The sequence below is a fragment of the Manacus vitellinus genome, unplaced genomic scaffold (assembly GCF_001715985.3).
Source record: "Manacus vitellinus isolate BGI_N305 unplaced genomic scaffold, ASM171598v3 scaffold_13_pilon, whole genome shotgun sequence".
NCBI lineage: Eukaryota > Metazoa > Chordata > Aves > Passeriformes > Pipridae > Manacus > Manacus vitellinus.
Genome location: NW_021938999.1, coordinates 11,218,222 through 11,243,634, shown reverse-complemented (window position 1 = coordinate 11,243,634; position 25,413 = coordinate 11,218,222). Strand labels below are relative to the sequence as shown.

The following is a 25,413-nucleotide window of genomic DNA, read 5'->3' as shown; positions in this document are numbered from 1 at the left end:
ACAAACCAGAACTGATTGGACTCTCAGAACCTCTGCAGAATGCACTTGCAGGAGGCATTGTAAAGTCTTTTTGCATCCCTCCATTCTGTAGTAATTGCACTTGGTCACAATGCACATTTCCCATTCTGAACAGTGAGTCCACATGGGCACACAAATAATACTTCTGGTTGTTCCCTGTGCTTGAAAAAGCATCGACTGCTGTACCAAAATAAGGAAACTCTGTGACTTACAAAGACTGCATACCCCATAGTTGTACTGTTTTTAGCACTGTGTGAAAGTACATTTGCATCTTTTCACCATATTTTATCTTTTAGAATACTTCAGCCACATGCTCAACCCAATCATACATCCAACCAGACCATCAATTGTGTGAGTTTTGTCCCAGACACAGAACGTACTGCCCAGTTGTGACAGCAATCTGTTAAATTATTACACAAAAATGCACCTGAAGAAAAATATTTATTCTCATCCTCTGAAATGGTTGCAGAAATCAACAGTGCTCTAACCTCTGTTATCTCTTGGTTTAAAAATCAAGCAAATAAATTCAAACAAACAAATTCAGTGACATGTTACACTAACAGACAATGTGTTAAAAAACAGAATCATGACAAATTAGAGCTACTAAAAAAACCAGTGAATATTCTGGGGACAAATGAGCACTAAAAACTTCCCAAGTGAAAGCAGACATTTTTGTATGTACTGAGATCAATAGGTTAGAATTAAAAATCCCAGACCTTATGTTAACTTCCTCTCAAACAATCCTCACCAGATGTGTGAAAAGTTTGTTTAAAAAGAGCACAAAACCAAGAGACATTTCAACTTTTAAGTGGCAACAGAAACAATTTTCATTTGCAGAAGTGGAAATTTGCATTTTTTCCCCCTGGTGCTACTCTCCTGTTAGTGAGGAAAACCAGAAATGAATAAGATCAATTCTTTCTCATGTAATCCAATTAAAACAAGAAGTTACAGCAGAAAAAAAACTTAGTCTTGTCTTAGTTGCAAAGATCATGCTTCTAACAGAAACACATTAATTTTTGGCTTGAAAAGAAAGTATGAGGCCATTTTAAGGGCTAATATCATTAAAGGGCAAAACTTAGATTAAAATTCAAATTTTAAGTTGAAGTTCTATTTAGTAAAAATGAAACATTTTCAATAAACCCTAGCATTAAAAGAAAAAATGAAATTTCGCTGCTTATTAGCATAAAAGTTTCACTTTTGAATAACTAATAACCAAAATTTTCATGTGAATAGAAATTATGCAGTGAAACAAGAAGCAATAAGAAATATCACAAAATCAGCAAATGACAGAGCTTAAAGCAGCTGCTAGTCCTTCTTGAATCTTGACTGTGATTGTTGATCAACTTTAAAGCCAAGGCATGCTATTTTCTGACAGTACATGGGAAGAATTAATATGTATTTGGTTCATGTACAGCCCTTCAGTTTACAAATTAAGGAGCACATAAAATTAATCTTGAATCAGTCAAGAAGCCAAATATTTGACTTAAAACATTTTAAACTTCTGTACAATTCTAGAATTATTTCCATGGTGTACATACAAACAAGAAAATAAAAGTTTGTGTTATCTAACAGTAAAATGTATCAATACTGCTAAGGATAACCCAACTCCCAAATATTTACTTTGTTTGAAAAATATATTTACAGAACAACTAGTGGCAAAAATCAGTGGAATATAAATTGTTTAAAACTATTCAAGAAAAGAATGCAATTAAATATTATGCCTAGCTTAAACTACTTTCAAAACCTATTTTAAAATCTTTTTATTACTTAACATTAAACATTTCAATGTTTTTATTTAAAATTTAATGCAGAAATTGCTTTATAATTACAAATATTTTTAAAAGAATTTATAAAATTTTAGTTTTGTATAAACATTTAATTTCAACTTCTTTGCTCTAAATCGGTTAAGGTTAAATACAATGTTTTTATATCTTTATAGCTTAATCTACAGACATCAGAAAAATAAAGAATTACAGCTATTCTTTGATAACACTGCCATCTAGTGCATGCTGAATTAGAATGAAGCATTTCTTTGAATTTTTTCATTCTGTAATGTAGTCTAAGGGGGAGCTACACTCTACTTACAAACCATGTCTTCAGTACTACTTAGCTGTGCATTGGAATAAAGACATTTGTTCTCTTACCTGGAACGTATGTTAAATATGCATATAAATGCATTGTATATATATAAATGCATTTGTAAAATACACTGTAAAACATTCATTCACATCTAATATATACCAAGATACTTTTGATAGCCCAGAATAAGAGAATACACAGCTAACAACCTACACACAAATATACTCCTAGAACTCTGCATAAACAAAGAAAACAAATTCAAATATTCTTTGGTCAAATTTGATACCTAACAATGAAAGGTAGAAAATATTTCAGTAAGTAAAAGCTACATACAACTGGAAAGCAGGATGAAATTGAGAATTTCTAAGGTGGAAATGAAATACCTAAGAATCATAAATAATAACCATAAAGATAGTAGAAAACTATCTTCACTTATACAGAATAGGTCAATATACTCTTGATAAACAGAGGTCTAGAGAAAACTATATTTACTTAATTCCACTCAACTCTATAGTTATGCTGCCATCTAGTGAAATGGGATAGTCACTCTTCTCTGCAAGACTGACATTCTGTCCAAATGAAAAGCATTAGATACATCTACCACAGCAAACATCTTTCACCTGTAAATACCTTACTCCCTCTGCTCCTTCTTCACCACTGCATTTTTGTAACATGCATTACATGTGACTAATTAGGTGGCTAATACTGGCCACTGGACAGTGAATATTCATACATTTAACTTGAAATGTAAATAGGCTTATAGACTTCAATGAGAAACCAAGGAACTAATCAAGGATCACAGTCCAGGACCAGGAAAAATTAGCTGTTAGCAGATTTCAGACCATTACACAGATAAAGGTACTGAATTCACAGCTAGTAATACACAGAAATACTACTCTGAGCCTTCAATCTAAATTACTGTTGTGGTTGTTTTCTTGTTTTCTCATGACTTAAAAAAGACATGTAAAACCCTTTTGTGAATTCCAGACACGAAAAAGTAAATAAAATAAGTACACACTCACCTGGGAAAATATATTTGCAGTTGGAGCAACTCTCTTGTCCACAATACTATATAATATTGCTAACAATCTGTCCAGGGGAAATGGCTTTGGCCCAAGGAGGTGATTGCTGGTCTGCAACAGAAACATGACTTTTCAATCCAATAGATCTTTCCCGGAGTACCACAAAATGTTATTCTCACACCTTTTTGGTCTCTGAGAAGGCACTATAATTCACAGTCATCTTTCATACAGCCTACCTTCACATTATGGAAAACGCTGAATACATGCTTATTGATCAAGACAAAGATGTAGACAAAAAGATCTATTTAATGTGGCAAATGTTCAAACTGCACAACAAATAGGAACATTTTTGAGCTATAACAGAGGATCTGATGCCAAATTTCCTGTCACTAGATTTATACATTTACTTGTCCAATTAAATAACCTTGCCCAATCTAAGGATTAAAGACGAGAGATTATGTTTTATGGTATTCACAGAACCAGAGAATGGCTCAGGTTGGAAGGGAGCTTGAGGATTCCTTCCAAAGAAGGGGCACAAAACTGGACAGAATATTCCAGATGCAACCCAAAGAGTGCTGAGTGTAAGACTCAGAGTGCATCTGCCTCCCACAAGTTTGGCTAAAATAAGGAGTTCAGATGGCTGGGCCCAAGGTCAGCTGCTTTGCTGTTAAGAGCTGCTGTATAACGAGCTAAGACAAATTTATCAGAACACAGCATATTTACTCAATTTTGCCTTTACAGAGCTCTTTTGCACCCTACATGCCTCAGACCTCAACTGACACCAATGGACATTTCAGGCATTACAGATTATTGTATGTATTAACATTGCATTCACTTGAATTCAAATAAATAAAAGTTCCTGATTTTTCAATGTTGAGCATTTTTTAAATAACTAATTTTACAAAAAAGAAATACAGTTCATAAGGCAAATCTGGGTAGTATTACAACTCGGGCAGCACAGTTAGGACAACACAGATTCGTACCATCACTGTCAAAAGTTCTTACAAGGGAAATACTTGTTTCCTTTTAAGTTTGTATTTAATTCTCTCTACTTTGACTTCTAGTTGCCTTTTTTGTACAGTACATTGATTTATTCTTACCAGCAGAACAACCAAGATTAAAGAGGCTTTTCAAGGGAAAGTTTGTTCAAAAAAGTGCTTCTGAGAAAGAACATCTCAAATGCACCACCAGCATCTCTGTGGTGTTAGTCATCAGTGACACACAACCACTCACTTTTTCAGCAAAACCAAAAGGTATTTCCAATACATGTTTTAACTTTTCCAACCCAGGAGGTGTCCCCAAAGTTATTTCTTGGCTAGCAAAGCAAGAAGTGTAAAAAACCATGGAAACACGTAGTCAAAACCTCAGCATGGCACCCTCAGTCAGAATGCAGACCTGGTGTAAGTTATGAACTGTACAACTGCCTGTCCTTCTGCTTCTAAACATGCCAGTTCTATGAAGCATATTCATTATTATCAACAAAAAAGTCAACAAACAGAATAATTAAAATGGGTGCACTCCAAGTAGCTAGCAAATCCAATTAGCACACAGTAATCTCTGAAGCTCTATTTAGTGTATATACAGTTACCTCAGAAATTTCTTGCTCTTAGTATTATCAGCTCTCTGCTTAGACAGAATACTGTTTGAACCTTTCCAATTATCTAAGAGAAATGCTTTCCTCTAAAAAAGCCAGAAGAGTTAACTCTAAGAGAGTTTAACTTCTAGGAAAAGCACTTCTTTTTTATTTCTTTGACAGAAATAAATTCTTGGAAGAATAAGAATGGTTTAGAAATTCCTTCAAACGTAACATGATAAAGAATTTTACAAATCTTTTGTAAGGAGATAAGGCAGAATGCTACACACAATAGTATTCATAAAAATGCAACAGACCCAACATCTTTCTTAAAAAGAAAGATACCCTCCACAGTCAGAAAACCTGGTCAAAAAGTTTTATAGCCATCAAATTAATTCTGTGTGTCCTCTGTCATCTTTCCACCTCAGTAATACATTCATTGTTCAAAAAAGATTTTTCCCCAGTTGTCACTATCTGTGCTTGTGCTTTTTACCTGGAGTGTCAGGTTCACGTTCCCACTGCTCACCTGGCACCATCCCAAAACTGCAAGCCATGTATTCACATTCCAAAATTTCACCATCAACAATGAGAACCACGAGTGTTCTTGAAGAGTAAAAGCTTAACCCAAACTAAATTATCTGTACAAAAGGGAGAAACTTCTTAACCTCAGCTGGCTGAATTTTCAACCTTTTTAGTATCTACTTAAAGACAGAAGTATACTTCTCCTCTTTCTTTAGCAGAAAGCATTTCCAAACTTCTCTGGTTGCTATACACATGAAGCATGTTCAGTTGTAAGAGAGAAATTTCTGACACAAAACAAATTCTAGACTGAAACTGAAGCAGATATACAAGATAAACTCATTTCCAATAAAAAACACAGCAATACATTTGATCTTCTGATGGACTGACATCTGAAAAGGTCCACTCCTGCAAAAACACTTTCACCAGGAAGATCTCTCACTTTTCACTAAACTGGAAAAACATTGTTCCAGGGCAACCATGCAAAGAAACCCAACAAATTCTGCTGTTTTCAGCAACAGAGCAATTAATAGAATGATAAAGTAAATTTTTTCACCTCATTCACAAGATTCATTTTCTACTAATTAAAAAAACCTCATGGTCTCTGGACTGGACTGAACACAGTTAAGAATCACAAAACAGATATTTAGTCTTGCTGTACCTAAACTTTAACGGAAGGATTTATTTCACCTAATGTTAGCTTCCTGCCAAGTTGGTATGGACAGCCAAGCTAGTTTCCTAAATTCCCATTATAGGCAGTAGAAATCTTATCAATACAATTTGTGATGCAATTCATCTGACTGAACACAGAACCTACTTTAGTATGAGCCAAATCACACCCTATACTGCAATGGTTGCATCAACTGGCCCTGCACTGGCTATAAAAAGACACTATTTTAGATGCAGGCACTCACTGGAGTTGGGTGAATCTGATCTGTAAATCAGTCTTTAGAAGACATACTGATATAAACTGTCACACCAACTGAAGGAAATGAGTCTTTATTTATAACACTATGAGTTATAACACTACAAGTGCAATACTTTATCCTTATGTTTCTGTTTCCCTCACTACAGAATTCTTTCTATAATAATTTTTTAAAGAATACAGAATTTTTTTTTTAGACAAATTCTGAAATTTGGCTGTTCCACCTATAATGTCTTTAACTACCTTTATTAAACACAGTTTGTTACACACAAAAATGAGGCTTTAGGAGACAATTTTATGCTACAGTTTCAATAAAATAAAAACGTGAGTATGGCAGAGAAGTTTCTATCACACAAAACTAACACACCAATAATTGTTATTTACACAATTCTGCTGTTTCTACAGTAACCAATGACACAAAATGAAATACTAAACCACAAGCACAGCAGAAAGAAAATACTTGCTGCCAAGCTCAGTTTAGAAAGATAAAATACATACCTTCTCATGTTTCTTCATAAAATTGGTCTTTTTAATTTTCCCATGATGCTGCAAACAACCAACAAGAACAAAGATGGAATCAAAACAGTCAGCAAAGAATATATATGACACAAATGGCAGTATTTTACTCTAGGCCTACTTCTTTACTTCATCTCCAGTATTTGTCTCTGATGTTACTACCAATTGTTCTTACTAAAATTACACTTGCCTTACTTCTTGTTTCACGTGTCCCAAGTGGTGCAAAGCCAAAACACAGCATGCTAGTATTTTTTGGTGATATTCGTAAGGTTTTTTTCTCATGTAATCAGGGACTGATGAGAAAAGGCGGTAAAAATTCGTTTTTAATATAACTTCATACCACCATCCTCCTCATATCCTTTATCATCTAATGAAAAAAAAAGATGCTTCGTTTCTTTCTCTTTCCAGAAAATTTTAAATGATGGCTTCTTCATTTTTAAAATTTATCCACGCATAAAATCCATCTGAATTTTCACCTTTTATTGACCCCATTTTAGAATTTGGATGGTACACAAGTTGGCAGAATGACAACCAGGAATTTAATCAATACAATACAAAGATAGTTCAAGATGAATGAGCTAAATAACAAAAGGAAGGAGGAGGGCAGGTTGGGGGGTGGGTGTTGAAGAGAAGAACATCATTTAGAAAGGTGCAGTTTTAAAGCAGTCTTAAGAACGGAAGGACTATCCAAAGAAAATAATCAAGTGCTCCTGGATCTCAACTGAAAATGTGAGGGCAAGACAAGGACAGAAATATAGTAAACAAGATGTTACAAATGAAATAAAAAAGACCAAGAGAGACATGAAAGGTGACAAGTGTGATGTAAAATTAGTGGAGAGGTACAAGTATAATACTCTTTAAATACAGTTAAGTGCTGTTTCTCAAAATATCACCTGATGAGTTTTTCCACAGCCCTGACAAGTATACTTTATTAATAAAGTATACCTTGTAAACATCCTCAATGACTCAGGGAAAAAAATAACTCAAATAAGGGAATTATTAGTTCATTATAATATTTAAAATCTTGTACTTAGTACTTGTGGCCCTCAATATTCAGTCAAAATGATCTCAGTAAATGTGGCTTCCCTTGACTGACTTCTGAAGAGCTTAATATTAGACAGGGCTTAATTTCCCTTACGTGACTTGTCAGATTAAAAAAAAGTGGTTCAGTCAGTTAATACATATCACACATGCTTGGAGACAGCAAATGAATCTTTTTATCATGCTTTTGAAAAGAAGACTGCAGTGATAACCGTGACCTTTCAAGAAGGGAAAGTGATCAAGCCTGAGGTTACACAGCAGGCTTGGGATGGATCACAACAAACTCCATTCATGCATTTTAAAGGTTACACTGGGATCTCCACATGGTGTATTTAAGTTATATCAAAAGTGTTTTAAAGCAAGCGAGCAGGTGCCTTATTTCTGTGCAAGCACAAAGAAACATGAAATTCAGAGCTAATTTTCAATTAGCTTTTAATGCTCTTTTCTGTTAAAGACTTCATATATACCTATTGCTATTCTTTCTTGTTTTAAAGACTACCTTCCAGCTTCATATTTTTCTCTCAATCTTCTGCAGAGCTCAAATTTTCACATAATAGCAGTGATGCCAATTATCACTTCCCTGCTTTGCTGGCTGTCAGCATTCCAAGCTGCCACAAACTGTGACTTATTTTATTTTTAGCTGTAGTACAGACTAGCACCTACAGAGTAGTACAGATTAGCAGCTCAATGGACATCTTTTTGTTTGCATCCCTTTTGCTGTCTACTAATCCTTAGTTAAATCACTCCAGAAGATACTTTTCTGTAACCTACTTTGAATCTCATCACAAACCTGATAAAAACCATACTCTATTTTCCACTGTTCCCATGACGCATAAAAACACTTGGCCTGAAACCCCACCCAAAAGTGTTGATTTTGTTGGGGCTTAAGATGCAGCTATTTCTGAAATTCAACTTCAGATCTGCTGCTACCAGATGACACATGTAGCAAACATGGTAGCTTCTGCTTCACCCATTCTTGGGGAAAATACCTGCTAGCACTGATCGAAATACCTTCAAGGTCCTTGCTTCAAAAAATTTCATGTTTATTGTACAAAGGTGTGGTTGGGTTCATGTGCAAGAGTGGAAGTTAACTCAGAGATACTAAAAAAGGAAAAAAATTAAATCAAGAAGGTTGTTCAGTGAACACAAACAAGAAAGATGTGGCACATTTTGATAACATGCTTTACTGACTTGACTCTTGTAAGATTTCCTGTTTCTTTGAGTTCCAAGACTGATATGGAAAAATCTGTGCAGAAACACTTTCTCAGAAAATAAATCTCTAAGTAAGAAAATGCTTCGGCCAAGTGAAAAGTACAAAGCTTGCCCACAAAGAAAACTTGTCTAATTACATTTACTACAAGGGTGAAACACCTGCAGCTTTCAGTAAGATCATATCAGAAACATAAAACCAACTTACTAAACTAAATTTAAACTAAAACCATACTAATATATCATCACTAGGAACTGCAGTAAGTTCTCAAAATGTATCTATGATTTTTTATTGTTTATTTTTGTTTTATTTTTTTATTTTGTTTTTTCAAACAATTTTATGTTTACAAATTTCTCTTGCCATCATTTTCTTCAATTGCTTACACCAATCCAACATGAATACCATACATTCACACACAAATGTATATATCAATACATACTGTAATAATTGGTAAAATGCATAAAAGCCTAATTGCATTACATTCATCCTAAAACATGTATTACCACTGTATCAACACAACACATACCAGCTAATGGCACCACATCTTCTACAAAAGCAACTGTTTGTATGGTTCTGTTCCAGAAGCTTAAAACTGTATAAATAAGTTAGCAATGCACTATGTCATTTTATCCCATTAAAGGCCACAGCAGTTGTGGCTTGGACCTTATCCTGGAAATTTAAGTGTGGCTTATACCTCAAGCCACTGCAGACACTCCACTGAAATATTTTCAAAAAAGAGCTACAGGAACTGACAAAAGCACAGTACTTCTGCTGTAACTATGTTACACATATTTTGACATGAAGAGGAAGTTGGGTTTATTAGACCCTTAGAGTCACTAAGTGATCATTACCAATGGCAATATGTGATCTACAGAAAAGCAGCTGATCAAATCGAATGAAGCAACACAGAAACAGTTCAAAATGAACAGCTGAAGAGTTTTAAACTAGGAAATTCAGTATGAAGGAATCCAGTAAGCAGCACTAAGTAATAAATCTCATTACCTTAAGAAAGAATCTCTTATCTGTCCTAACAGGATTGTAGGAGGCAAGGTAAGCAGCTATTAGAAGAAATTTGGAATAATAAGGAAGTTCCACATGTGTATGTGCAGAAAGTCCTATAAAATAAACAAACAATTTATGAGTCATCAAAACCCAGTCTGAACACCCACAAACTTCAAATTAAACTTGTCTGCATTCTTCTTCTTTTCCTTCTCTCCTGCTCTACTCCTATAACTGAGTATGGCTACTTTCTGAACCCCTTTATCACAGATACAAACTCAGGGAAGGGCACAAAGCTAAACAAAACTAACAATCTGAAGCCTTTTTGGACTCATCTCAGTAACTGTATTTGAAGCACTGCAGATTCATAAATCTTCCTAAAAAATATAAGTAATTCCAGGCTACTTTCATTTAAGGTAATTCCTCTGGCAAACAGGGCAGATGAAGAGATGTATTTAAATACAATTTCAAAGCTTTTCTCCAAGATTCAGCCTTCAGACTGCTCCAGACTGGGCCAAACAGCTCACCCAGGAATGGGGTTAGCATGGTAAGGAATGCAGCAGTGCTGCACTTCTGAAAAACAGTTCATCTCAGAATTTTCAGCCACTGCTTTATTTCCTACAGAAAACGTCTTAAAAATTTTAAACTTGATCCAGTTGACCTTGCCTGCTACATGTATACTTAATTAAGATTAAAGTTTCACACATTAAAACACACAAGAACTGCGGTCTAGTGAGTATTTGCCTTCCCTCTTTTTTACTTTTACTTTGTATTTTTTACCTTTGCAGTCCCCTGCTCTTGTTTTATACACCTTATGCATAAGAATAGGATCATCAAACCACCTTATTCATCAGTTGTCTAACTATGGAGACCATTGAAGGGTCTCTTTGTGCCTTCTTTGCTCACAGGTCTCTACTTCAACTGTTTGTTTTTCTGTAAAGCACCTGTACCCTTTTGTTTTAATCCACAAATACCAGCAAATCAAGATCAAGGAATAAAACATGTTTAAAAGTTAAGATTCAGAGCCTGCAGCGTGACAAGAAGCATCCTAGATGACAGCTAGTAATAATTTCCTCTTGTCTACACATAAAAGAACAATATTTTTTTACAATTTACAGGAGATTCTTTTGCATTGCCTGTTAATTATATAATGCAACTCCAAATAAACTCTTACACATAGATAATTTAGTTTAACACAGAAATATCTATTTTTATTCCATTCTTCTGGTCAGACAATACTGCATCACACACTGAACTATTTGCTTACTTAGAGTAACATTTATTATAATTGCTTTTTAAGCATGTTATTATCAAATGTCGTTTAATAACATGACAATTTTACCTACTACATACACCTAAAAGTCTGAGAAAATGTATTTTAAATAAAATCTCCCTTTCTGAGGTTGCCAGGTGTAAAGTATGTCATGCTCATTTGGACATGGAAGGAGGGAGTTTAATAAGAATACTTTAAATTGAACTTCTTTGGGCAACAACATCGAAAATCACTGATCATAAAGCAAATACAGGAAACAGCTGGATGATTGCAATTACCATAACATGATTTTAAAAAATAAGTGGCTATTTTACCTATTATCTATTGAAGAAATTACGTGATGAAAAATAGTAAGATAAAAAAAAAATAGTAAGATAAAACTACAAACTGATCAAAAGACCATGACTAAATGACATCTCCAGGAAAATATTTTAGTATTCCTTCCTAAATTGTAAATGAAGGCTGACAGATATATTGAGATTTGACTTTCCAGCCTGCCTGATGTATAAAATTAACAAAGCTGCACACATCCCAGGAAAGAACAGAGAGAATGCTGGCGATGCTAACATTTCTCTTTGCCAAGAAATCAGGACACAGGGCAGCTGCTTTGTTTAGGAATGTGTTAATCCTGTGCAAGGCACCAGATATAACATTCTCTTCTTCCCACTTGGACACACGTGTGCCTCCAGTTGGCACACGGAGCTTTGACCATCAGGGGTCAGCCTATTCCTCATCCATTCTTACATATGAAGTCTGCTTCTACACACAAAGGATCTTAGGGAAGATTACTCCCAGGATTTATGGCAAGGGGAAAAATAGCAATAGTCCTTTGTAGAACACCTTCTCAAAAAACATGATCACCTGGAACTGTAACTGAGTACTGACAGGTGGCCTCACCTGTGTCGTTTCATTCACACATCCTCAGATAATAACAACCAAGACAAATTGAAAAGCCCACATTTCACATTACAAGGCCCCACAGAATTAATGTATTTGATACCTTTCAACTGCCCAGGTTCTCCACCATCATGCTGCAAGCGCTCCCACTGTGAGCTAAAAGGCAGACAATGCAAATAAATGAAGACTAAGTATTTGTTAGTCTTTTAGAGAAAACTACCGGCTTGGTATATGTATATTTTAATTTCATGACCCTGGCTAGAGTACAGTTAGTAAGAGAATAATTAAAAATATGAAGTCTTACTACCTCACACATAAGTTTCAATAATGTGTAGACTATGTGTGCTTGAAAAGCAAAAAAGGCAAAAAATAACATTACATTAAGGTACAAAAGTAAAAAAGCTAATTGTAAAATACCAACTTCTTTCCATCCAACTACCACCAGTGAGCAAGTATCAATAACTCTCCAAGTTTCAAGAATAATGCAGAATTGGATAAAAAGTAAAAACACCAACAGTTTTGATTTTTTTAAGCTGCTTAATAACTGTTTATGTTTGTGAGAACAATACTATAATTACTTCATAATGTAACTTTGAAGTTTATGTAAAATCCAAAGCAATATTCATTCTTCTCTGAAAAACTCTGAAGACATCCAACTGGATCATTCTGTCAGTGAAAAATGCCTGCAAGCAGTTTGGTGTTTTACTAAACAATAGGAAAAAAATTGTACTTTAAAAACTTCCCTTAAGGAATAACATTGGTCAAAATTTCATATTTTGGATCATTTTGTATACCACAAAGGAATTAAAAAAACCAAACAGTTGTTAGAGCACCAGTGCTGTTTTGGTTTGCTTTTTAAACTTCTTTATGAACAGGGTTTATCAACCATATGACTTATGAAAACAGTGTAATGACAGCTCAGGTAATACTCAAATTATAATCAATGACCAACCGAATCATCAATGAGATTGGGTTTTATCCAACATCTGCTTTACTGGCAGGAAAAAAAAAAAGTTCATTTTCATCTCAGTTCATGTAGCACAACAGCTGATAGCAAAGTTCTGCTGCTATAAATTACAGCTTCAAGAAAAATCCAGAGTAATCACAGTTCTGTGGCCAGAAAAACTGATACACTGATTTCAATTCCTCAAGCATTTACTGGTACACAGAGGTAAATTCTAGAATTATTATACAGAAAGCTGAAATTTCTAATAAAAACCCAGTTAAGCTCAAATTTATAATCAAAGAAAACTGTAAAGAGGGAAATTAGTTATTTGGAAACAATTCGTAAGCTCATTTGTATCATAATCCTTTATTACACCCTAATTAGAGTAAGCAATTACACAGTGTAAAAAGTCAGGAAGATCCTGAGTAGACTGTGTAATGAAGATCAATATTGAATATAAATAAATATTTGAGGCAAACAGAAAAATGCCTTGTTGTACTGTGAAGTCAAGCTTGTACAAAGTAAAATCAATTTTCTTTCTGAAGGCACGATCGCTTTTCTACAACATTAGCAAAGACTTCTACTACACACTAAGGCTCAGTCACCAGAATACTCTATGGCCTCAATGACATTCAAAGGAAAGAAATCAGTATGCTTTTATCAAGATAAAGAAATCAAGCTATACTAAATTATCTCTCTTTACATGGTGTATCAGAATCATCATCTTACAGATGGAGAAAAAATTAAATCTAAGCCAATTATTAGCACTGAAAATGAACACCACCATCTTTTTTCTCTAGCAGTCTGTCAACTTACAAAAATAAACAAGGAATCTACCAAGAGAAACAGCCCATTAGCAGGATATGAGCTTTTAATGCTGTCAAAAACAGCAACTCCATGTAAGAAAAATGTTGCCTTTGGAAAAGAAAATAAGAAAGCACAGTAAACAAATCAACCTAGCTCCTTACACAAAGCTAAGAAACACAGATATTCAAAATCTGTAATGATTCAAGAATTCTGTGGCTTGCATGCATCCTTGGTACAGTGAGGATCTGCCGAGCCAACTTTACAAGTGTGTTTTAAACTGTGCCTGTATACTGTGGCGATGGATTCCCATGCTTGGCAGCTTCACATGTTCCAGAAAATGGATCTGTATGGTCATCACTGAAAAGCAGAACACAACCTGCTGCCACTGCTTTACTCACTGAATATATTATATGCTACAAACGCCATGTTGTTCAAACTTCCTTCCGAGATACACTACTTCTAACAGTAGATGGCAAGAAAGAAATACACATTAAAGAAAAAAGATTACATTTAGCAAAAAAGAAACACTAGGTACAAAACATAATTGAGAAATACTTAGAGGAAGCTTGTTAGAAACAGCAACCTCAGCAAAGCAAACAAGCCCTTGCCCCCCAAATTACCTGGATATTTCCCGGAGGTAAACAGTCTGCATTGCCTTCTTCAGATGAGGTTCAATATTTTTCCAGAGTTTGCGGGTGTCACGTTCATTTGCTGCACCAAGCCAGAATCAACTCTGTTAAACACTTAACTCACACAACACTAAAACTCATCCCTGACACCTGAACAGTCACAGGAATGACACGGTCAAATATGCTGACTCTGCTTTAGGATGATCACCACCCATCCAGCAAGCATATGCTGCCATGCAAGGCTGTTTCTCTGTGGCTCTTCCAAGACAATCTGGGTCAGTTTGACAGAACCTCTCCTCCCAGTTTCTCCTCTTAGCCTTGACAGAGAATTTACTTACCCCATTACTTTGCAGAGGTCCTGGTGGCTGAGAGAGAAGGATTTACGGGGGGGGAGGAAAGTTTTCATGGTATTTCAACTTCTGTTTCCTAAAAAAACCACCACCAAATACCATCTACTGCTTCTGCTGCAAATGCTTCTGGCTGGGTGCAACTGGAATAAGCAATGCTATTGTGACCCAAGAAACCACTGTGTCACAACACAGTGCAGATCAAGGCAAAGCCCTCCACAAAACCCACAGAACAGCACCTGCTCTCTCAGACACTCACTCAAATAAAAGACAGAGGCTTACCTTCCCCTCTGACCACTGGTTCACAGTACTTAGAAAAGTTAAGCGCTGCCTACAGAAAGAAAAAGAATTAAATTTATTAAAAAGGCACCATATATCTGATCCAGCTACGGAATATAACTAGCAGAGTAAATCATTCCTTTGCAAAACCAACAAATTCTTTTTCAGTCAATAATTATGCCACCTGATCAGAAACAATATACTGTAAAACATGGCAACATTTCTATACCTTAAAATACAAACACAAGTAATTTATCACAGGTTACTTGAGCTCAGCAAAATCTGTTTACTCAGGGGCTGCTATTTTTTTTTAAAGTAACATATTTATTTAACATGATAAATGCAATAAAAACGTTTTCAAACTTTTTTTACTCCCTTCATTTTCAGAAAAAACTTTCTATTCCAGGAGCAGTTCAGCATGTTCTGCAGTAGGCCACACATACAGACACACAAGCAAAAATTATTTATTTGAAAAAAACAAGCAACCATAAAAAAACCTGCTAACACATTCCATATTCAAACAAACTCCTTTTGCCTAAGGTAAGAGAAACTTTTGACCACACTGTAATCTAGAAAATGCTTAAATCAATATCACACAGAATTTCATAAAATAACAATCCTCAGATTTCATTCTCCTTTTGTTCCACTACATTTTAATAAATCTCTGTGCTAGTATACAAAACTCAATGCAGTAACTTCCACATACAAATCTAATAAAATTCCAGAATGTATTATTAATAATCACACATAATGGCATACACATTTTGAGTCTGTACTAGACAGCAAAGAGTTGTTCAGAAGCCTACAGCAGTTGTACGTGTCTGTCACTATCTTCTAGAGAAGAGACTTGTCTCTCTCACAAAAAGAATTTTGGGTCCAATTGAGTATGTATTTTCATAATACATACAAACACACAAACAGAGCATCTAAAGCTAACGAAATTCTCATAAGCAGAGCCACTCAAGTACAGTCTGCAAGAACTGTGACCCTGGTTTCTACTTGTGTCTCCAGCAACCTCATTTAAATATAAAACCTGTATGGTTAATAGGTAAGTTCAGCTGAAGTGCAGCAAGGGAAATGGAGGCAGAACATTCAGATCATTTCTTTAGCACTGATTTGTTCACTGGCCATTTGTAAAATTTCCCCGTATGGAGTATAGTTACTTATATAATAATCTGATGAGCTAATTACTTGTTACTGTTATTAAGCTTTTCTTATGCAAAGGCCACCATCAAGTAACTGTCATTTTTCTTCTCTTAAGTTTGTTTACTATTACATTATTCAATTGACATATGGTTAAAACTCCTTTTTCCAAATACCATCAATCTGTTACGAGAAAACCACACAGCACTGGAAGCCCTTTACAGCCACCTGTACAACTGCAACCTTTGTTGTGGATTTCTAGGGAAACTGCATTTTGAGCTAACACATTCTTAGAGAACAGATTTACATTACATATAAAGAAGAAATTTTTTACAGTGAGGGTGGTGAGACACTGAAACAGGCTGCCAAGAGACACTGTGAACGCCCCATCCCTGCAAGTGTTCAAGGCCGGGATGGATGGGAGCTTTGAGCAACCTGGTCTAGTGTAAGGTGTCCCTGTTCATGGCAGAGGGGCTGGACTAGATAACCTTTAAAAGCCCCTTCTAATCTAACCCATTCTATGATTCTCTGATTTTCTTTTTGTCCATATTCAACAATAAATCTAGACTTTCAGAGTTCATTTGGCAGAAGACACCCCAAACCAAAACAGCAACTCTAAAGAAGCTCATCTCACCAGATGCCGAAGTTCTTTCAGGTCCCTACAAACCATGTAGAAGACACCAAGCAGAATATTGATATATGCAGCATAGAAATCTGCAGTATATTCTGGGGGATGATTCTGAGACAAGATCTTCTGCAGATGTCCTGTTTAAACAAAAAAAAATTTTGCTTATTTAAAGCCAACTTAATAACCTGACCACCTCTTAAAAGCGGAAAAACAAACTATAATCATCACTTAAAAACACCCCAACAAAACCCACCAAAAACCATACTGCTTTAAAGAACCAGCAAATACAATGGAACCAAAACATTACTTTGAGATGTTCTGGCAAGTGGAAATAGACAACTCTTTTGGAGGCTGTGTGAATACAGACTTTTACATTCCAGTAGCTATTACATATTCTGGATTCTGCAAAAGGCCCACTGATAGACATGGAAAAAACTTTTGAATGTGCTCTGACCAAGTATTATACAATCCTCAAAAAGCAGATTTAAGAATTAGTTTACCTATGCTGTAATCAGGAAAATACAAAGTGAGTGGATCAAAGCATCCCACGTTTGGACGGAACAGTTCCCACACTATTTCACTGAGCAGGACAACTGTCACATTACTGTCAGTCTGTAGAGGCAGGAGAAAAAAAATTAAAAGAGAGAGCAACAGGCACAGAAAGAACAAAATAACAGTGCATGTTACAGCATCAATGAGAAAAATTATTATTGTGACTTTTCTGTTCCACAAAAATCATCAAATTTACAGTTTAATACAAATTACTAGCATAGTAATAAAGCTTCAGCTGGCCTAATCAAGCAGCTCATACATTTGCAAATTTTCATAATTATATGATATTTCTCTGCATCCTTTGCCATTTCACTGACATATAAGCTCTGTGGGGTGGTACAGCTCTGGTACTACACAATACCTAATATATTCCACCCCTTACTCCCAAAATTAAGAGAGCATTTTACTTTGGTAATTAAACCCAGATTTTCAGAGCAAACAGGAAAAGTTAAGAAGCAAAAGAAAGCTCAGCACTTCTGAAACCAAGCTCTCTTCTATGTTATTTTAGAGGTAATCTGGTCTTTAAAAACAAACACACACATCCCAAAACAAAAATGTAGTATTACCTGTCTACTCTCCCAACTGTGTTACTAGTTATGAACAATAACTGTTCATAATAACATATTCTTTTTCACCAAGTTTTTATTGACAAACTACTTACCTCGAGTTTGATGTTTTGGTCAGTAGGTAACAAAACACTTCATATTAAAATAATATTCCTTATTTCGGTCACCCTTCAAAATATTAGCTATTTAGTACAAAACTAACTGTCTGTGAAGATGATGGGTCATTCTCCCTTTTTGCAAGGTTTTTGCAACCATACTAAAAATTCTGCACAACAAAAGATGCTTGTAAATATGGTTCTTCAAGAAAGACATTTGAAAACTATTGAGGCACTTCAATAAAACAAAAGGAAGGAACCTGACTAAATTGACACTGCTGTGAATATGAGCTGTGAATTACCTGAAAAAAAAAGTTTAAATGCTATTCCCTTCCCTGAAACTGAGGGAGAATCTCCTTTTACTTACTCTTCCCACTTCTTGTCCAAGCGGCACTCACCCATATTCTTTACTGTTCCTTCTTCCTCTGTTTTTAAGGAACTTTTTTTTCCTTTTAACACAAAAGTATTTTTCTGTGGATTTCTTTCAGTGGTGCTCCTCTCCCAGATCTAGTGTTTTAGCTGACAGAAGTACTAAGGTATGTTCAGTTCAGTTCCTGACTGATCTTCCAACATGAAAAACTTAAGTAATTCCCACCACAATCCTCACAGAAATCAAGCATCCAATAACCTATTCTTCATCAGCAATCCTCCAGTCCCATGAAATCCTCACAGTTTGTCTCCTTTCACTGCAGGAAAGGAAGCAATGGAGTAGATTTGCACCTCCAACATTGCTCTGCAACATAAGCTGCTTTAGAAAGCCTCAGTCCAGAATCCAGTATTTAAGCAACTGGAATATCAGCATTCAGGAAACAAACTTATTTGGAGGTTACTTTTGAATTTGAGGGTGTTTCTCTGGCATATTTAAGTCTTAGTCTATGGTTTTTTGGTCCCTGAACAGCAATCATAGATCCAAGCTTTTCTCTGCAGAACAGGTTGTTTCTGCTTCAAGAGCAGTAAAGTCCAGAGCATGGCCAGAACAGACAAAAAGACCCAGAAAATGCACCAGCTGCCAGGATTAAGAATACAGCTGTGAATCAGTCTTCATTCAGTAAACAGAGAATCAGTGTCACCAGAAGATTTAGAGCACCACACAAAAGTCTCGAGATAAGTATAATTTCAGCTCTTTAGATGTTCAGACCTTTCAAAGTAACAGCATCTTCTGGTTTTGTCTTCAGCTTCTTTTCAGAGAATGCACCATTTTTCCTTATTCCAAGGCAAAAAGCTTGGCTGCTTCAGAAGTGAGAAAGGGAGACACACAATGGTTTACTCCAATCAGAAACTCACTGCAGTGCAATTCCAGAAGAAGTGTAAAAAACTCTCTACCAACACATTCACAGCTGCTGAGCTGTGCAGCTCCACCCAAAGTAACTGGTAGTCTACTGAAAATCTCATTCTTAAAAATAAAAAAGTAATGTAGAAAAGGCAGCATGTATCTGACACCAGCCTCAAAAGAATCTACAACACATCAGATATTGTAAAATAATATACCATTAAATCCAATTAAAGAAAAAGTGTAATAAAAACCTGACAGTGTCTAAATTCTGGTTTGGTTTCTAGTTTTGATCACTGTTTTTGGGGGGTAAGGGTTAATTTTGCAACTTTTCTTCTCTAAGGAATTGTTATCTTTATCTGTGAGCCTAGATGGACAGATACCACATGTTCAATTACTTTCAATACACAGGACACATACATATTTTTCCAGATACTTACTAACTCTTGAAGCCTAAGAAATGCTGGCAGGATGTTTGCTTCCATTTCCCTCAGTTGTTCTGCTCTATCCAGTACCTTTTAACAAAACAATATGATACAGACAATGTCGACTTCCACTCTAATACGGACTTAAAATTAATTCTTAGGTGCTGGAAACTGAATTGGAGAGATTATTGCTTCAAATGTGCTGCCAGGAAGCCCAAGCAGTTCTGCATCCAAAAAAAGATACAATCCCCAGGAAAGCAACATTCTCATGCCTTATGGCAGTGAGAATTAATACTCAAGTATACCAGTCAGAAATACCACTGACAAAGTCATGATATCATTATCAACCATTCAAAGCTCAATTTTTGCCCAAAATTCTTATTATTTTTTCAAACTTACACATAGTACTGTAGCACTGTAACCACAAGCTTACTCTAGGAGAGTTATCTTTTCCCACTATGGAATTATTTTTCACAAACGAGTAAGAGCTGATATTTTAGAAGAAATTAGCTATCATCTGGAATTCACTGAACTGAATTTTGAGAGAAACTTTTCTTGTCATAGTTTGCAGCCTAGAAAATTAGAGGATTTACTGCATGCAAACCTCACATAGCAGCAACAGATATGTAACATGTACAGCTTAAAAAGGAAACACTTTAAGCTAAATTAACATCCTGGAGCCTGGAGAATAAAAACAGAAGTACGAAAACATGCATGGTTATCCTCTGGCAAAAACAATGTGTATTCTCAGTACACTTAAAATCTTGACAAGAATGAAAAAAGAGAATAGAAAGACATCTTCTGTGGTTTATTTACTACTTGCAATATAAATCTAAATTCTGAAGTTCATTACTTCTTTTGAATTACTGCTGTTGAAAGAAAAACTCTAGGCCCCTAGAAAATTATATTTTTCTATCCTATTACATATTCTGTTGCCCACAGTAAGGAAAAGAATTTTATGTGGACAACCAAGCATTTCATGAAAATATTATTTAAAAATCCCACCATACAACCTGGAGGAGCAGTATCTCTGCAACAATATCTCACACTTCTTGGGAATTTATTTAAAACTACAATACAATATATGACTTTATATTGACATCTGTATTTAGCTCATATAATAAATGACTTCAGGAATGAAGACTACACCACACAACTGACCAAATAGAAGCTATATATTTTTACTAATAAAATACTGCTTATTGGACCCTGTGACATGCAGCTACCAAACACAAAGCTTAAAGGTCTTGACCTAAGTGGATCATACTTTTTAGTTAAATGGGAAACAAACTACAGTTTCTACAGCAGAAAGTATACTGTGACCCTGGCTTGTGGAGTATGTCAAATGGTTCACAGAAACAGTCAACCCCCAGGCCTATGAGTCTACGCTTTATTCTTTAGTGTCAATACAGACTTGTCACCCTTCAATTTTTTAAAACAACTATACATTTAGAACTGGCTGTTCATTTACATTAAAAACAGTAGCTTGTTACTTCTGTAAAGTGCTAAATATTGTAAATGTCTGAATGACTACAAGTTATATCTACTCCAATTTTTCAGGTAGTTAAAATGAATAAATTCATTTTGCATAAGTAATCACAAGCATTCAGCACCCATACTCGGGTTAAGAGAAACATTAAGGACTCTTTGCTTGAAAGTAAACATTTATCTTAATTTACTCTGAGTTAATTGAGCTGAAATAGTACATTATTTACAACTGAAATTAGAGTAAGTTAGCATTGTCAGTTTATGTTACCAGCATGCTGGTCCTTCCATCAGCCTCAGTTTAAAACACTCTACAATAAATCCAGATAATGTAGGTTAATAAACATGAATTGATTTCTCCCATTCCTGTCTGTTCCCATGCAGAAGGGAACTGAAACACTAATTTCATACTTAATTCTTCTGATGCAACAACTATTTTCATAATACAACTGAACCTTTACAGTTATTTAATGGTTTGTTTTCTTTAACCAATTGTTCAAGAACTTTCTAATTTTCTGAGTGATGCCAATTTATATAGTATACATGAAGAATTCTTTACTGATGTAGAACAGTTTTTTAATCCAAATACTAATTTGAAAGTAAAATTGTAGTATAAAAAGTATTTTGTGAAACTCACTAAAGGTTATTATAAATTTTTTCCTTATGGAATTGCTGAAGAATGTCAATACCACTTTTGTGATGGTAAATTAAATTGTCTATTTATAACTTATCTGTTTTAAGTGTTGGTGGTACATTTTTTCCTTCATTCAATTTCTAAGAAGTATGTAAAATGTAATAACTTTGTGACCTGTAGGAAACTATGAGATAGTACTGTTTCCACTAGACATAATATGAAGTTATTTAACTCAGTGGTTAAGTATTTTGAAATGGAAATGAAACTTATTCAACTGTAACCTGTGAAACAGAATGAAGCATGATCAGTATAATTATGGACTTCTTGTCTGACCGCAAAAAAACCCCAAAGCATTATGGGGACATCAATTGCTGTGAGAAACATGTAGAGCGATTACCAGGGTCATTAAGCTTTCAATCTTGAACCACCTTCATGTTTTCTTAAACAATCAATTTCACCTCTTTTAAAACTGGCCTGAAATGTCAGTCCATATCTTCTGCAGGTCCACAATGTATACATTCATTTACACATCACTAATATTATGGCCTTCATATTGTCCTTTCATCAGACTTCTTGTATGACTGAAATGTCTTTCCTACGTTCATCTCCTGGTACAATAAATGCTGTTATACTCCTTTATGTAGTTAAGATTATCACAGTTAAAAAAACCCCAAATCCTAACTTCTAGTAATACATTGATTCAATCATTCCTGCAATCTAAAATCTGATAATTTTTCCTGCAGTCTGCCTGTTTATTCCCTTTGAGTATATCATCATTTTTTTTCATTGCAGTCTTTTTTTCCATCTTAACTTTAAAACTACAGTTCTTGCCTCTGAGGGCCACAAGTGTAGTTGAAGAAGTAAGATCTCAAAAGCACTTTTACAGAGGAAGTTATACATTTTAGTTCCTTAATATAAGTTCTAACTTGAACCTATTCTAGCCAACCAAGCCTTGTCATTTGCATACTCCATAAGTCCCTTCTGCCCTATTCCCGACCTTTGCTTTCTCATTTGTGAAGCTGTTTTCACAAGGAAACAGATATGCATGACTTACTAATAACAAAACAAATTCAGGCTCTCTGTATTTAAATACTCTGTAACACTATTACATCCCCAACTTAAATGTGAGGTATAATTTATGTTGTTAGTTATGCTACAGAGTTATTGTGTATAAAAAATTCTGAAAGCAGGAAAAAAAAAGAACCTCCTCTAAAGCCTGTAAACCAACTGAAAGAGTCCAACCACTACCAACAGATTCTGAATGAGGTCTATGCAGAAATTTTGTGAAAACTGTTCTATAAGGCACACATTTCACATACAAATTACCAATAACAATTACTTACTCCCTCTTAACAGGAACAAAACTGGACATCAAAATTAAATTACTTACAATGTACAATGTTTGATCTTGAAGCTCTCGACTCACAAGAGCCTGTTTAAACAGACGTACAAAGTCATTGAAAGTATCGCAAGGCACAGGAGAGGTTGGTTCTGTCTCACAAGAACAGCTTTGCAACTGGATGAGAATTTCTTCTAAAAGAAGTCGTGATGTAAAGCATTCCACACAGTTCACAAACACATGAGGAAGCTGAGGAGGATAAAAAAAACGATACAACTTTATTTGGCTTTTTCAGTGTAAACACTCCAGAATCACTTTTCTCTTCTGGATGACACAATCAATGAAACAGAAAATAAAGCATAAACCAAAAAAGCTTGTAAAAAAAGACATAATCAATTATGTACCTAGTCAAAATATTATCTATCACAAAGTGAAGACAGATGTGATGTATCTTCAAATGGAACAGTGTATCTTCTAAATATGTTTAAAAACTGAAACACAACGTATATCTTTTAACTATGTTTAAAAACTGTGAGCAACACATAAAAAGAAAACCAAACAGCATTTAGTTCAAAGAAATTTAGACAATTGTAACACATTACAGTAAAATGGTCCACTACAAATTACGTCTAGATAACACAGATGTGTCAAACATATTACAAAGAGAGTAATCTAGGAGTACACTCCCTAGAATTACTCTGAATGTTTTTGGCATTCAATGCATACAAATATAAACTATGAGTTTCTACATTAGACTCGTGTTCAGCATGATTGTGCAGAACATTTTTAGAAAACCAGATCTTTGCAGAGCAAAGAGCTTGTGAAAAAAACAGAGTATGAGATACATTGTAAGTACTGACTTAATAATATTGAAAAGCTACTGTAATTTGCCTTTAAATAGAAGACACTACAAACTAAAAAATAGTACCAGTATTCAAACCTACATAAGGCAAAAAAAGATAATATTTCTGTTTTTCAGAAATAGTTTATCTGCATAGCTCCATAATCTCTGGTAAGGCATATGGTCTTTTTCACACTTAACATTAAAACCTCTGGAAAACATTAGTCACTCGGATGCAGGAATGTGTTTGTCTATAACAAAAAAAACCCAAAAAACCAAAAAAAACAAACCACAACCACAAGTACTTCAATCCAGTCTTTCTGTGTAAAATACAATATATGGCATGTGATTCAGCAGATGTGGGGAGGTGTGGGTACATGCTGGCAATCCACTCACACAGCATGCAATAAAAAGCTGTTTTTATGACTCTGAACACCATTAAAAGAAAGGGGCTATATGTCCCAAAGCAGCTATTCAAAGTGCTGCACCTCCATAGCAGAAGGAATGCTGAGTGTCTCAGATGTGATTCACACCACCACATAACATAGGAGACACCTATACTTGGCAAAAGGAAGTTCTGTAGAGAGAGTTGCTGCTTAAATCCTACTGCTTGCCAGGGCCAGGCCACATCTTTGGATATGCTGCAAGTGGGTAGCACAGTGCTACGAGCACTGCATGAAAGGACACTGCATGGAAGAGGATAATAACCCCCATCTTGTGCTCTTCTCCCTCTGCAGAATTTTTAATGAGGGGGGCTTCTGCATAAAACCCAGTCCTGCAGATAAGTGCACTCTAGATGAGCCAAAAGCATCAGGGCTATGAGAACACACAAGTAGAAATTCATGGTTTAAGCATAAAGTAGGCACCTGTCATTGGATTTAAAATCCCTGAAGTTCTTGACTGACAAAAACACTAACATTAACAGGTTTAAATGGAAATTTCTGTGATGACATTCTTCAACTTAGATGGACTTTATAACATGTTTTGGGAAACATTACAACAGAGGATAAAACTAGCACGAACATACACATTCACTAACAGAAAAAGAAGGGCCACGGAAGTGGCAAGAACCCAGTGCTTAAGTATTTAGCCAGCACTGACCAGAGAGGGATTGATGTGGACTTATGGCCATGGCTCTCTACATCATTCCTCAAGATAACTCATGGCTGGGCTTCGCGAACGATTTGGGTGGCTCTAACCACATTTGTTACAGGCACGTTGGTGACTTATGAGGCCAATACGAGACAGACATATCCGATTGCAAAAGGCACAGCAGAAAGACTCCTTAGATGGTGTATTCTGCAGAACACGATTCTTTCTGCGTTGCCTTTTCTCCTCGAGAGTGATCCTGCGTG

At 35.3% G+C, this 25,413-nt stretch overlaps 1 protein-coding gene across 2 annotated transcripts in view; it reads right to left on the bottom strand.

Annotated features, from left to right (window-relative positions):
• The window catches only part of ORC5 (origin recognition complex subunit 5), a 77,472-nt gene that overhangs the window by 33,189 nt on the left and 18,870 nt on the right, over positions 1–25,413 (bottom strand). The window contains exons 4-14 of one of the 2 annotated variants that reach the window (XM_018068206.1): positions 23,269–23,466; positions 19,775–19,849; positions 17,352–17,463; positions 16,858–16,988; positions 15,084–15,132; positions 14,446–14,536; positions 12,176–12,228; positions 9,906–10,018; positions 6,635–6,682; positions 3,120–3,230; positions 517–894 (exon numbers count right to left, since the gene is read on the bottom strand). In XM_018068206.1, the coding sequence (XP_017923695.1) occupies positions 823–894; positions 3,120–3,230; positions 6,635–6,682; positions 9,906–10,018; positions 12,176–12,228; positions 14,446–14,536; positions 15,084–15,132; positions 16,858–16,988; positions 17,352–17,463; positions 19,775–19,849; positions 23,269–23,466 (1,053 nt within the window). In that variant the 3' untranslated portion in view covers positions 517–822. Of the gene's footprint in view, positions 1–516; positions 895–3,119; positions 3,231–6,634; positions 6,683–9,905; positions 10,019–12,175; positions 12,229–14,445; positions 14,537–15,083; positions 15,133–16,857; positions 16,989–17,351; positions 17,464–19,774; positions 19,850–23,268; positions 23,467–25,413 lie in introns of those variants that run through there. The other variant, XM_018068205.1, reaches the window with a different exon arrangement.